At 43.3% G+C, this 12,175-nt stretch overlaps 1 protein-coding gene across 10 annotated transcripts in view; it reads left to right on the plus strand.

Annotated features, from left to right (window-relative positions):
* The window catches only part of LOC139112706 (agrin), a 382,197-nt gene that overhangs the window by 151,229 nt on the left and 218,793 nt on the right, over positions 1-12,175 (plus strand). For all 10 annotated transcript variants that reach the window (XM_070673825.1, XM_070673963.1, XM_070673969.1 and 7 more), the window contains one exon: positions 5,432-5,467. In XM_070673825.1, coding sequence (XP_070529926.1) covers positions 5,432-5,467 — 36 coding nt within the window. The remainder of the gene's footprint in view (positions 1-5,431; positions 5,468-12,175) is intronic.

Here is a 12,175-nt window from a genome sequence, read left to right on the forward strand (position 1 = left end):
CGTTGATTTCGCATACCGAACTTCTATCCATCCGATTATATTACAATTTATTTTTAACGGTTTAATAATGCACGATGTGTAACAAGAGTGATAAAAAATAAAACAAAAAAAAAAACCCGAGTGGAAATTTATTTAGCTAATTTGATTTTGCAACTAGTGGTTAGATCGCGCAAATTAAATATATTTCTTAACTTGTGACTAGCTTGGTACTGCCATAAATTATAAAAAAGTATTAAAAAAGAAAAGTAAAATCTGTCTAGTATCGACCGTATAGTTTTTGCTCGGTGTGTACTGTGTATCTAAATAGACGTCTAAACTTTTTTCGCGGAGTGCTTTGTTGTTGAGCTGACCTTACGCAAATCTCGCTCGACTGCCGAATTCGTCGGGCAAACCGGTTCTTGCTGTCCCTTGCCCGCGCGTCCACTACTTTAAGAATTTCGAGCGCAAGGTGCCGGCCAGACGTAAACTCACGCACGTACTAACACTACCGCGGCGGTCGGCTGCCGAATCTGCCGGAGAAACCGGTTCTTGCCGTCCGCCGTCCGCGCGTCCTCCACCTTGCGAATTTCGAGCGCAAGGTGCCGGTCAGATAAAAACATACGCACGTACTCACACTACGGCGGCGGGCGGCATGAACCGGCTGGCCCGATGAATTCGGCAGTCGAGCGTTGCGTAAGGTCAACAAATAACAGTAGACTAGTACGCGGCGATAAACGTTTATATATCTAGCTTTTCCAGCTCGTTATTATCGAGTGTTACATTTCTAGGTTTTGAGAACGGATGAGACTGATGAGAAATAATTTTTTTTAATTATACAGACGTCTCTAATAAATTCGTGCGAATTTAGGATCTTCCCATCGATCGGATTCGGCGATCAAATTTACGCCGCAGAAACCGGCGCGCGAATTTAAGGCCTCGAGAGATTTGCAGCGTAAACCCCATTGAATACTCTATACGCGAGTTAGTTATTGACAATATTGGACATTCGCGATGAAGATCGAACTAATGTTGCACTAAGCTTACTGGATTGATAGACCAACTGTGATCCAACTGGTCGGTGAATACACAGTTGAACGCATCCATCTCATCTTCATAACTGAGACACGCACGCATCGGGATTGACATCCGTATCCACCGATCGGGCACGGTTTACGCTAGATGACGATTCGAAACATATAAATTCGCAGACGAGCTCGGTGAATGCGGCGAATTGTCGGGACGGTAGTAGGTATTGTCCAACTCGAGCGTGCGGATTTATCGGGAAAATTGAAAATTTTGATAAACAGCGGTGCTATAAGCGCGCCAATAAATAAAACTAATATCTCGTACCGGTGAACGTCGCCTCGCACGAAAATATTTTTATCCGTGTATGCAGAATGCAATTTACATTTACATCGCGCGGAGCTCTACAACTTTTATGGAGCGGCATGCATTTCACTAGTATGCGCGATAAAGCGATACTTTTATTTACGCAAAACAAAGTGCACTTACAAAAAATACTGCACGCTCTTATCGCAGAAGTATTTCTAAGAGGGGAGCGAAAGAGAGAAAGATAGAGAAAGAGAGAGTGCAAACGTTACCTATTTATTATTTACTGTTGTTTATCGCGGAACGAGAATGCACGTTTGATATCCTGACAAATATCTTTTCACAACGCAATTGCAATCTCTGGCACAATAATATATATTTTTACAAAGAGAGATAGAGAGAGAGAGAGAAAGAAAAAAAATATACGAGTTGCATCGTTCATTTTGCTCCGTAATCAGCTTAAATATTTTCTATATAACATAAAAATGGTTTTTAACGGCGATGCGCGATTAATTTTAATAAAACTGTTTGTTACGGCCTTGACTTACTCGAACTGCCGCATATTGCGTTACAAGCGCTGCCTTTATGAGCTTTTCTACGGCTCAACGTTTGGAGAAATGACAAAGCAAGCAAGCAGACAAAATCTCGTGCTTCGTTTATGACATTACAGCTCTTATATATTCCGTGTAATGTATCCTCTTCAGTAGTACGTGCGCTACATAAGCGACCTCGTCTGCTTGGCAGGTATACGGGCGGTTCGTATATATTCACGAATGAGGAAAGTCGGGGGAGTGTTTCACCGGCGTTTCCAGCGAGATCCCGAGACAATCCCGCGGTCGCGAGACGTTGTCGAATGCAAAAAAAGGAGAGGAATGAAGGATGGCGTCTGCGTGCACGCGCGAAAATTCTCTATAAAATACTACTCTCCGCCTCTCCTCACGTGCGAGAACATTATGTTTATGAACCGCGATAAAACGGGCGCGGGAAAAGCGTACGAATTACCCCGCCGTTGTACCCGAACAATCGTCCCGAGGATGCGTAATATTGCATGCGCATCGAATATTTATACACGCTTAAATTTCACCGGCATTTACGGGCGCCGCCATTTGTCCAGAATTTATCGCGCGCATTAAAGTATCCCGTTTCCGTCGTTTTTGGATCGCAATTGCTTCCTTTCCGGTTTCGGGGGGAACCCCGCCACGCGACCGCCGCGCGGAAATAAAGCCATTATAAAGTGCCGTTAGATTTAAAATACACGAATTACATATAAAAACATATTGCCCCTTTGTACGGGATAGAAATGGAATTTTCCAATAGATTTATAGTATGCACTACGGTTTTATATTTTTCTACGATTTCCACGAGGAGTTTCTTCTACGACGTTTCCGTTTCTTTCCTTCTCCCTTGTACTCTCATCAGTATTCTACAATCCTACCAAGAACAATGCACTTTATCGAATCCTCGAGTGCGCATAAAATCGATCTGTGCAATCTTCCGGATACAGATGCCTTCCGTGAAGTTTCCGCGCGCGAATGCATACAGCCCGGTCGTTTAACGAGTTTATTCAACCGCGTTGTGTCCTATTGTCTCGATGGTTATCCGTTACCACATTGATATCCGGCTAGGACTTGGCGCACATCGATATCTATCTTGCGCGAATTAATTTCCGAATACCCTGCCAAAACGTTACGTGGAAGTTCGTGGACTATCGTCAGTTTATTTTATTTTTTATTATTTTATTTATATCTTTTTAATATACGTAATTATAATGTAATAATTTTTTTCCCCCCAAATAACGGTAATTATATTATAATCTACTTTTCTGTTTGTATCAAATAGCGCAGCATAATTTACTCTCTCGTATGTTTATATAATTGAAATTTAATATATTTATTCACAGATTATTGACAGAAATGAGGTACCCTATCATATGCTCGATATAACATTTCGCAATAAACAACGAGCGTACGGTAGACGGGAAAAATGTCGCGTGTAACGCGATAATCGAGCGATCTCGCGTTTCGCGTCTTCGTCATCAGTCAGAAGTTTTCCGCGCGAAGGCTCTTACGCGAATTGCACGACGCTCTCGCGGGCTCGCACCCATCCGCGAGCGCACGTCTCATAAGCCAATTAGCGCGGTTATCCATCGCCTAGTGCACGGTAACACGCTGTTTCCCGTCCTCGCGTCAATCCCGTCGCGGTATCTCGCATCCCGTATCCCGGAAAAGGGAGAATATCGGTGCGATATCGGCGCGCGCAAATTCTCATACGGCCGACCTGCATACATATCGATGCTTTGGCGGCGCCGCGTGGCTGAAACTGCGTCGCAACGGCGTACTAGGTATGCACACACCGAGATACGATCCTAGGCGAGATCTGTCCCGGCCTGACTCTCTTCCGAGTGTCCGATTTCGAAATTTATGGGACGGCCGATTCGCGCGCTTAACACACCACTCTATATGCGAGGCGCATTTCAATACGTCGTTACACCGGCTGATTCGCGACGGAGATACCCGCGTCATCCCCCTCGGCTCTTTCTTAGGCTAACAGAGTATTCGATCGCATGGATTATGTTTTTATTTCGCGAGGAACTACCCGCGAAATACTTTCCATCGTCTTCGCGCTTCATCTTTTTTAAACGCATTACGTATATCCGTGACACGCCTTTGACGTGATTTAATTACGGCCGCGTGTCACGCCCGTGTTACGAGCTTGATAATTATGTCGCAATTTAAATTTCAAAGGAGGAGCCGGCTCTCCGAATTTATCCAAGAACAAACGCCTAGAATTTAGCGTGTTACTGCGCTCTCCTCTGTTCGCGATAGTCATTACTTGCCGCGGAATTTTGTTCGCAACGGTCGGCGGCGATGAAAGCGCCGGATTAATATTCTGCTTCGAGAAATTCCAGTTATTTTCTCCATTACTTCCATCCCGATAACGGCGCGTACAATACGTCACTGATACCGTGGTGCCTTCGTGACGGACGTTTCTCCCTCCCCCCCTCCTCCCCGTTTGGCAATCCATTTTCCGCGCATCTCTCGAATTTCATATGGGAAACTTGTAATTATTTTCAACATCATATGGGCGCATAGAATCTCTTCATTAAAGGGTCGTCCGGATATAATAATTAAAAGTTTCGCGGGAGGAGCTTTGAATGCGTGCGTACATGCGTTTGCAGAACGCAATGGCGTTCGATTTTCTCCGCCTGCTCGTCCGTCGCAAATATATGCTATGATATTGTTCTTTATTTATCATGTTTGAAAAAAATTGTTTCAATAACTTAAAAAAAAATTAAAATAAAATAAAAAGTAATGCAGCGCGTGTAATGACGCAGTAATATTATATTTCTTTAAAAAACGTCGCTATTTGGAATATTGGTGCACGTTTGTACTTTCTTTCGTTCTAAGTGCGGGCTGCATAGACGCTTTGTGCATTTATATTTCCGCGTCTCGTGGGGCTCGTTACGCGACAAGAACCGCATCCTGGACGACCGGTAAGAATGGTCAGTTAATTAAGGTGGATTTTAATTGAATTAAAACCCTTAATTAAGCTGCATCAATTAAGTGGAATAAATCTTATCACGACGTAAGCACTAATATAAATTACTTAATTCTATGTAAAGTGAGAAAGAGAGAGAGAAAGAAAAAAAAAAAAAGAGAGAGAAACAGAGGGCAATCCTTTTCACAGCTCGTGCACGAGGCTGTGTTTTATTTGATTTGCATTTTAAACGGTTGGACAATAAAGACCTCCGTCTGCTTCGGATCGAAAAGTGTGCGAATTATCTTATAAATCTAGTACATCAGAAATAATATATTATTTATTTTCCGAAAGCCTCGCGATAAGCATTATTTTTCTATTTATATTAATTGCCGACTTAGCAGTTGTTTATATAATTTTTTTTCTTTTTTTACCGAATGCAAGTTTTCAGTTCGAGTTTTAATTAATTAGAGGGTAGTCTAAACATCGTTAAAGTTAGAATGCCGGAATGTCGTAATTGCGGTGCTCGCGAAATTGTTATAAAGATAGTGAGGGAGTAGGGGAGGGGCTTTGTAAGTAATTGCGTGTACACATGTGGAGGATCGTAACTAATTTCACTAATACCAATCCCTTTTTCTCTTTTCAGACATGTCCTACAAGCCGCGCCATCCCATTATCGAGGGTAAGTATTTTCAGTCATAATACTACGTAATATCAGCGGTATGCCAATCTAAATCGCGGGTAGCTTTTCATTCATTTGACGCTCGACACAGAGCTATATAACTTCGTGAACCCACTCTGCAATATTGATTTTCCGAACGAGAGATCACAGAGACAATTCCGTACTTTCCGGTCCCCTTGAGTATCAACTTTTCGTCATCGTTCGGTAAACGATTACGATTACACGTATATCGTATTTTTAAATTACGAAGTTCATTCTTCGAAACTAAATCGCATCGCGCGCGTTTGTAATTATATTTACCTTGAAATCGATTTGCGTATCGCGGAAAAATCTACGAATTAAACGGTACACGTTCACTAAAGAAAGAGGGAAAAAAAAAAAAGAAAAATAAAAAAGCGGGTAAACGAAATCGTTGAATTTCACGGTATTCGCCGATATGCTTTTGCAGAAACGAGATGGACTTCCCGGCGAAATCGCAGATTTAGATAGTCTAACACGCGACGTTCGGCGACGTGTTATTCCGAAGAATAACTCGACGGGAATGCGGGCCGAGTGGCGGCCTTTCAAACGACCGACAGCACGGCTCAATTACACGGAACACGAGTGTTGCCCCGTGTACCGTGAAATTGCGTTATCGCCGCCGAAATAATCGCGATAACACGTATTTCGCGCCCGCGTCCCGCAAGCCGACCGCCAAGGATATACTTTTCGCCGCTGCCGGCACATCCTCGCCTTCTCTAACGATGTTTAATTTACTTTGTTTCCTCGAGCGAGTAATTATAATCCCATCATCGTTCGGAGATTTGATCGGGGAGAACGGTTATAAATCGCACTAAAGGTAACGGTTTATAATACGCGAAAAATTGCGAATTTATACCACGCTGTATTTTTCGAGTTCGACGAAACGTGTATACATGTATATAAAAACCGAAGTTTGTTAAATGCAACGTTTTAGGAAGAGTTCTCTTCGCGATATTAAAAGCTGCTCTTGACTACGCGTTCAGATCTCTGGAAGGGAATAAGAAGAGCCAAATACTACCGCGTTTCCCGCCGGCATTAAACTCGGTTGTGAAAAATTATAAAAGCATCGCCATCAAAATGAGGAGGGCATTCCGAACGACTAGATATCAGAATTCTCGATGGCGACTCGCGTACCCGGGATTCCTTCTCTTTCCCTCCCCTCGGCATTTTATACGCCCGCGTGATGCCGTGCACACACACACATACACACGTCCGCGCCCGCGCGTATATATTTGAATAAAATACAAGCGCAAACAATCCTTAGTAAAACATAACACACTGGAAAATTTCTCGCTACCGATGTTCCCGCCGGCGCCCGTTTCCCCGCGGCGATGTACGTGCATCGCATACGCAGATATTGACACAGTCTACTTGGTATTTCCGAGCTCGCCTCCCCTTCCCCCCCGCGCCTTATTTTTCGTAGTCACCGTTGAGGTAATCCCAAGCGGGCATAACCCGCTTCCAGGCATCTTCGGGCTTTCCAAACACGAAATTGCCCCATCAGACTCGGGGTATCGGTCCCCCCGGCCTTCCCGCCCTTCCGCGAGTACTTACGTTCGACTACTTCTCTCGTTGTCGGAATCCCGTCGCGCATCTTGCCCTTTCCTACCTCGCGACTCACCCGCTACAATTCGGTATCATCCTCGTTAGCGCGGTTACTCTCGTTACCATTCCCGACTCCCGTTACCGCGTCTACTCTCATTACCTGATTCGGCTGCGTCCATAATAGCGCTCGCGCGATACGCCTCGGAGTTATCATTGCGCTTCTTAACTCGCTCCCCCCGCGATCTCGATTCCCTAATTCGTCGGCGGCGTTCATCGCTCGATGATAAGTTCGACGGGGATGCAAAAATACCGACGTTAAACTAGTCGGGTAATTTAATTAGAAGTTGCCGCCGTTGTTAATTAACATTGATTTCGCTACTGTGGCTATTTGCAAGACTTGCTTTAATAGCCCGTGTTGGATACATAATACAATTAGCCGCGATTCTACGCGACAAAGGTACAGTCAAACAGCGTTCTTCAAAGTTATCGCACAGTCTACCGGTGAAATTAATTATATGTGTGCTGCACGAACTCTTGGTTATTTCATGGGCTTTGCAAAGTCGCGGACCAACTAGTATAACGTCTCATATAAGATAGCTGTTTGCAGCGACATAAAACGCGAAAATGGGTATTTGCTACGTCCTATTGATTACGTGTCATATTACTTGCTATATATCGTATGCTTCCGTAGTAAACACCATGTTTATATTAATACCAAAATTGCCGTCAACTCTTGCATCCTCTATATGACTACCACATTATATTGCGTTTGAAATATTTATTTAAAAAAAAGAAAAAAAACACGTGGCTGATTACGAAGTAACTATTTGAAAAAAAAAAGTTTAAACGAGAGAAGCTGTTCGATATTAATTTCTGTCAAAAATTAATTTAGCGTCCCTTTATTTCTCAAGAATTTTAAAGCATCAATATGTAAGCTAGTAAAAAATACGAGTATTAATTAAGTTTCCATTTTATTACAAGCGGTAATCTCTCGATGGCGAAATAATTTAAAAAAGAATTTTATTACAATTTTTGTAAATAAAAAAAAGAAAAAAAATACCATTATATTTTTTGTAACTATATGTTTAGGAAATATTAATTGCATCTCAGAATTAAAATAAAGGAACTGTACTTCCTGAAATTGTTTCCGTTTCCAGCGTACGCGTTTCCCGAGATATTATATTAATTCAAAGTACACGAAATTGATGCCGGGCTGTCTCGTCACATTCGCTTGGTAATGATACGACCGTTCAGACAATTAATTCAATAGAGTGTATTTAATAGCTAGTCCGTGGATTCTACATATTCGCTCGGATATCGAAAACGCGTATGTACGCGGTGGTACGCACGTCAAGGGAAATACGTTACGTATTATATGTAACGCAAAGTTCTGCGCGAATAGACGGGCGTTGTAGTTACGTACTCGCATATTACGTTAGCTGTGTAGTTACGTTGCGCGTGTAAATAACGCAGGAATGACTGGGCTCTCTTTTGCGATCGATGCGGAATATTTGCATCGCGCGGTAAATCTAAGGCCGCGTCGGCCAAACAGTTCGACGTTGAAACGGAAATGCTTCTCGCGTGGCTCAGTCTACGGTCGAAAAATGCAGGGAGCGTCGACTATTTTCTTTTTTTTTTTTTTTTTTTTTTTTTTACATTTAGTTAGGAACTCGAGGCCCAAGTTTCTCGCGCGTGGGAAAATCGCGCGTTGTAAACGTAGACATTTACCTCCGGAATGCGTCGCGCAATGTCGAATATGCCGCGTGCACGTGCTTGAGAACCGCTGTCCCGTAAACCTAGTCCGCGGCGGGCGGATCGATGCGACTCGAAACCGAAACCGTCGCGGTCTACAGGGACGGAGGCGAGGACCGAGTGGCTTTCATTCGCTAAAAGGCCACCGAAACGCCATTGTGTCATCTCTCGAGGGCGCAACCGAGGGGGAGGCGGGGGAGGGAAACGATACGCGACGGCTGCGTTTTGCTCGTTCAATTCATTGGTAGCGGGCTGACAACTAGCCTAGGTACACCCAAGTGGTAACGCCGACGTATCGCCCGTCAAAACGACCCGGCGAGTCAATTATTTTACAGCCGGTCGAGGCGCGTGGCCCGTATACGCGCGTATTTTTTTTATTACACCGTTTCTGAAAACCGAACGTCTGTACAAAAAAAATTAAAAATAAAAAATAAAAAGAGGAGAGGGCGCTCCGGTAATCGTTTGTCATCGATTACTGACGGAGCCGCTTGTTTATCATATCCACTCCATCCGCAATCTCGTTAATTCATCATCAATTTCATCGACGCTGTAGACACGCCGGGCCGGCCGTATACTTTTCACAAAGAGATGATTTATCGCCATTTAACTGCAATTACACGATACACCGAGGTAACCCACCGGCAGGGGGACGGGAACTATCGATTACTCAATTATCTGAAAACAACCCCGCGAGAGACGGAACGGATCGCGGGGGCCGCGAGAATAATCGAGGGGCTGCCGATTGCCGCCGGTCGGATGCACGAAAGTCGCGGCGAAGGAGCGTACGAAACTCGGTCGAAGGTCAATGGCGAAGGAGGGCTTTCCCGCGATGCTTTTATCGCTTCCCCGCTTTTAGTATTCCCAGCTTGTTTTTCGCGGAAACTTGGTGCTCGCTCCTTCGCGCACGGTGCGCGCCGCAGTGAGTTTTATACGCCTTTATCGAGTACGCGGTGGTGTCTCACCTACCTAGAGCGCGGTGATAAGGTTACGCTAAGAAATTGCTTCCCGCGGGTAGATGAGGGCAAACTTGCCCCGCCGAGAACGCCCGCGTCTCTCGTCTCGTTTCCCCTGGCCCTTATCCTCACTTCCACCAGCTAAATCCAACTCGCCTTCGTCTCATACCTGCTACTCCCGCGATTTCTTCTCGTTACACTACCCCAAAGCGTCCCTCTCTCCCCCGCGCCCGATTCCGACTCCGATTTTGGGCTCCGCGAGGCGTCGATCGACGCGAGCAGCAAAAGAGTTGAGGATTTACGCGACGACGGCGGGAAAGAGCTCAGCGCAATCGTTACTTTGTCACGGAGGAAATTACAACTTCCATGATACGCGATTTTTCGATATCGAAAACGGGGAACTTTGCGTGTCGCTATAGGTATCTCGCGTTTTTATATTTTTATTCGTGGAAAAGGGAGCAATAACGATGACAGGCTGAGTCACTTGTCTTGCTGTTGAAAGCAAGGAGCGGTCGGAAATTTGTACTACAGAGCCTTGTCGATATTCCGACGGGCGGTTGCATAATTATATAGATCTCAGTAATTACGAAGATAATCGGAGGGATTTAAATAATAATGGGTTTTACATTTCATGAAATATTCTTTACCAATAAGGATCTCGATTTATTATTATTATTCTATTAATTAAAATTGGAAAAGGGAAATAAATTAAATTTTTTAGAAAAAAAAAAAATTTTGCATCAATGAATAGATAATTCCCTCGTAATTACTATTGATTCCCAATAGATAGAAACGTCGCTGGCAAGATACATTCGCGCTGCCGCGCGAATAAAAACGCGCCGCGATTGCGGTCCGCAATTTTCAATAAACTTTCAGTATTTAATTTGGAATCGGTATCGTACCTTGATCGCAATTAATCCACGTACGATGAACAAACTCGTTAAGGCGTCTCGGTACGCCAGAGTACCAATCTTGGAGTGCACACGATACTACATCCGATATGCGTAGCGAACGCCCGCGTTTTGTAATGCAATTGCGTGAGTAGTTATTACTTGTAATAACACCACGTTCTATTTACGAATTTGTAGCGGAGAAGCACAAGATCAAAATTGCTATTATTCGAACGAAAGGGAAATTCAACCGCGCTGCATATTTACGAATCTAACGATGCGAGAGGATGGATGCTAAAGACGTAATAATTACGGGACGATCTAATTAAAATTATTACGGCTAGCGAGCGATATGTGTGTACCGTGGGTGCATCAACGTTCTTCGACGGAGAAACTACGTCAGCCGATCCTCTCTTGGGTTTATCTCGCGATAAGCGGCAGGTGCGCAGTAACATAAACATTTTATTACATTATTGTGCCGCTGTGTGCTAAAGCCTGCGAGCGCGAAGCTAATTGACTTTCGCCGATAACAGTTTCCCCGCGATAGTTTCCCGATACCGAGAGCTACAGTAGAAACGTTCGCGGGATTCGACGAGATTTCGTTAATTGATCGATATTTATTTAAGGGATCCCAGTTAGAACACCGTTACGCTCGCGCAACGAAAATTTATAATAGATCTATAACAATCGCGTGAGGGAGTTAAAACTGGCGGGCGAAAAGTAATTGAATTTTTTTACAAATCGACGAGTAGTAAATATAGATTTTTTTTTTCTCTCTTTTTTTTAAATTTCCGATTAAAAATATAAATTTTTAATCCTATTCTAAAGAAGATGGAGATTTAATTGTTGCAGTCTTGGCGACGCAAATTGGTTTTCTTGCTTGGCACACTTTGTGCCACGAAAATTAATTGACGTGTCGGGTATTTTCGGGTTAAACTTTATTTTAAAGGGGAGAAATAACGTGACGAGGTCTCACTTACTAACAGTACGTTAATCGACGATACAATGTTCCTGGGAACGTCGCATCGAATATCAGTCGGCGTGAAAATGTCAACGCGCCAGCACGGTAACTAAAAAAGGGCGGTAGAAACGCCTATACCTAACGCGCGGTCGAAAGTCGAGAGCATAAATTAATCAGCCGGGTGAATCTCGTGAACCGGCGGGGCCTCGTTTATCGACGTTCCTCTCTATTCTCCTCGAGCCTTTTTATTTTTGAGGAAATAAATCCCGTTAAAACAAGCGTGAGAAAATAAAAATTACTTATTATAAAATAAAAAGTAATACACTTTTATCCGATAGAACTTATTAAACATAACAGTATTATTTAATATGCATACGTTAAATATCTAACGAGATTAAAGTACATTTTATTATTATTTTTTCTACTTGTAAAAGATATAAAACAGTATTAATAAGAAATGTGCATTATTTAAACTGTCTTTAACTTGTAATTAAATTTTGACAGTCACACGGTTGCGCTGGCGTTTAAATTTAATATAATTACTTAAAAGTTAATTTTGAGCATTAAATGAAAATTTATTATACTG

This window comes from Cardiocondyla obscurior, linkage group LG01 (genome assembly GCF_019399895.1).
Source record: "Cardiocondyla obscurior isolate alpha-2009 linkage group LG01, Cobs3.1, whole genome shotgun sequence".
Taxonomy (NCBI): Eukaryota; Metazoa; Arthropoda; class Insecta; order Hymenoptera; family Formicidae; genus Cardiocondyla; species Cardiocondyla obscurior.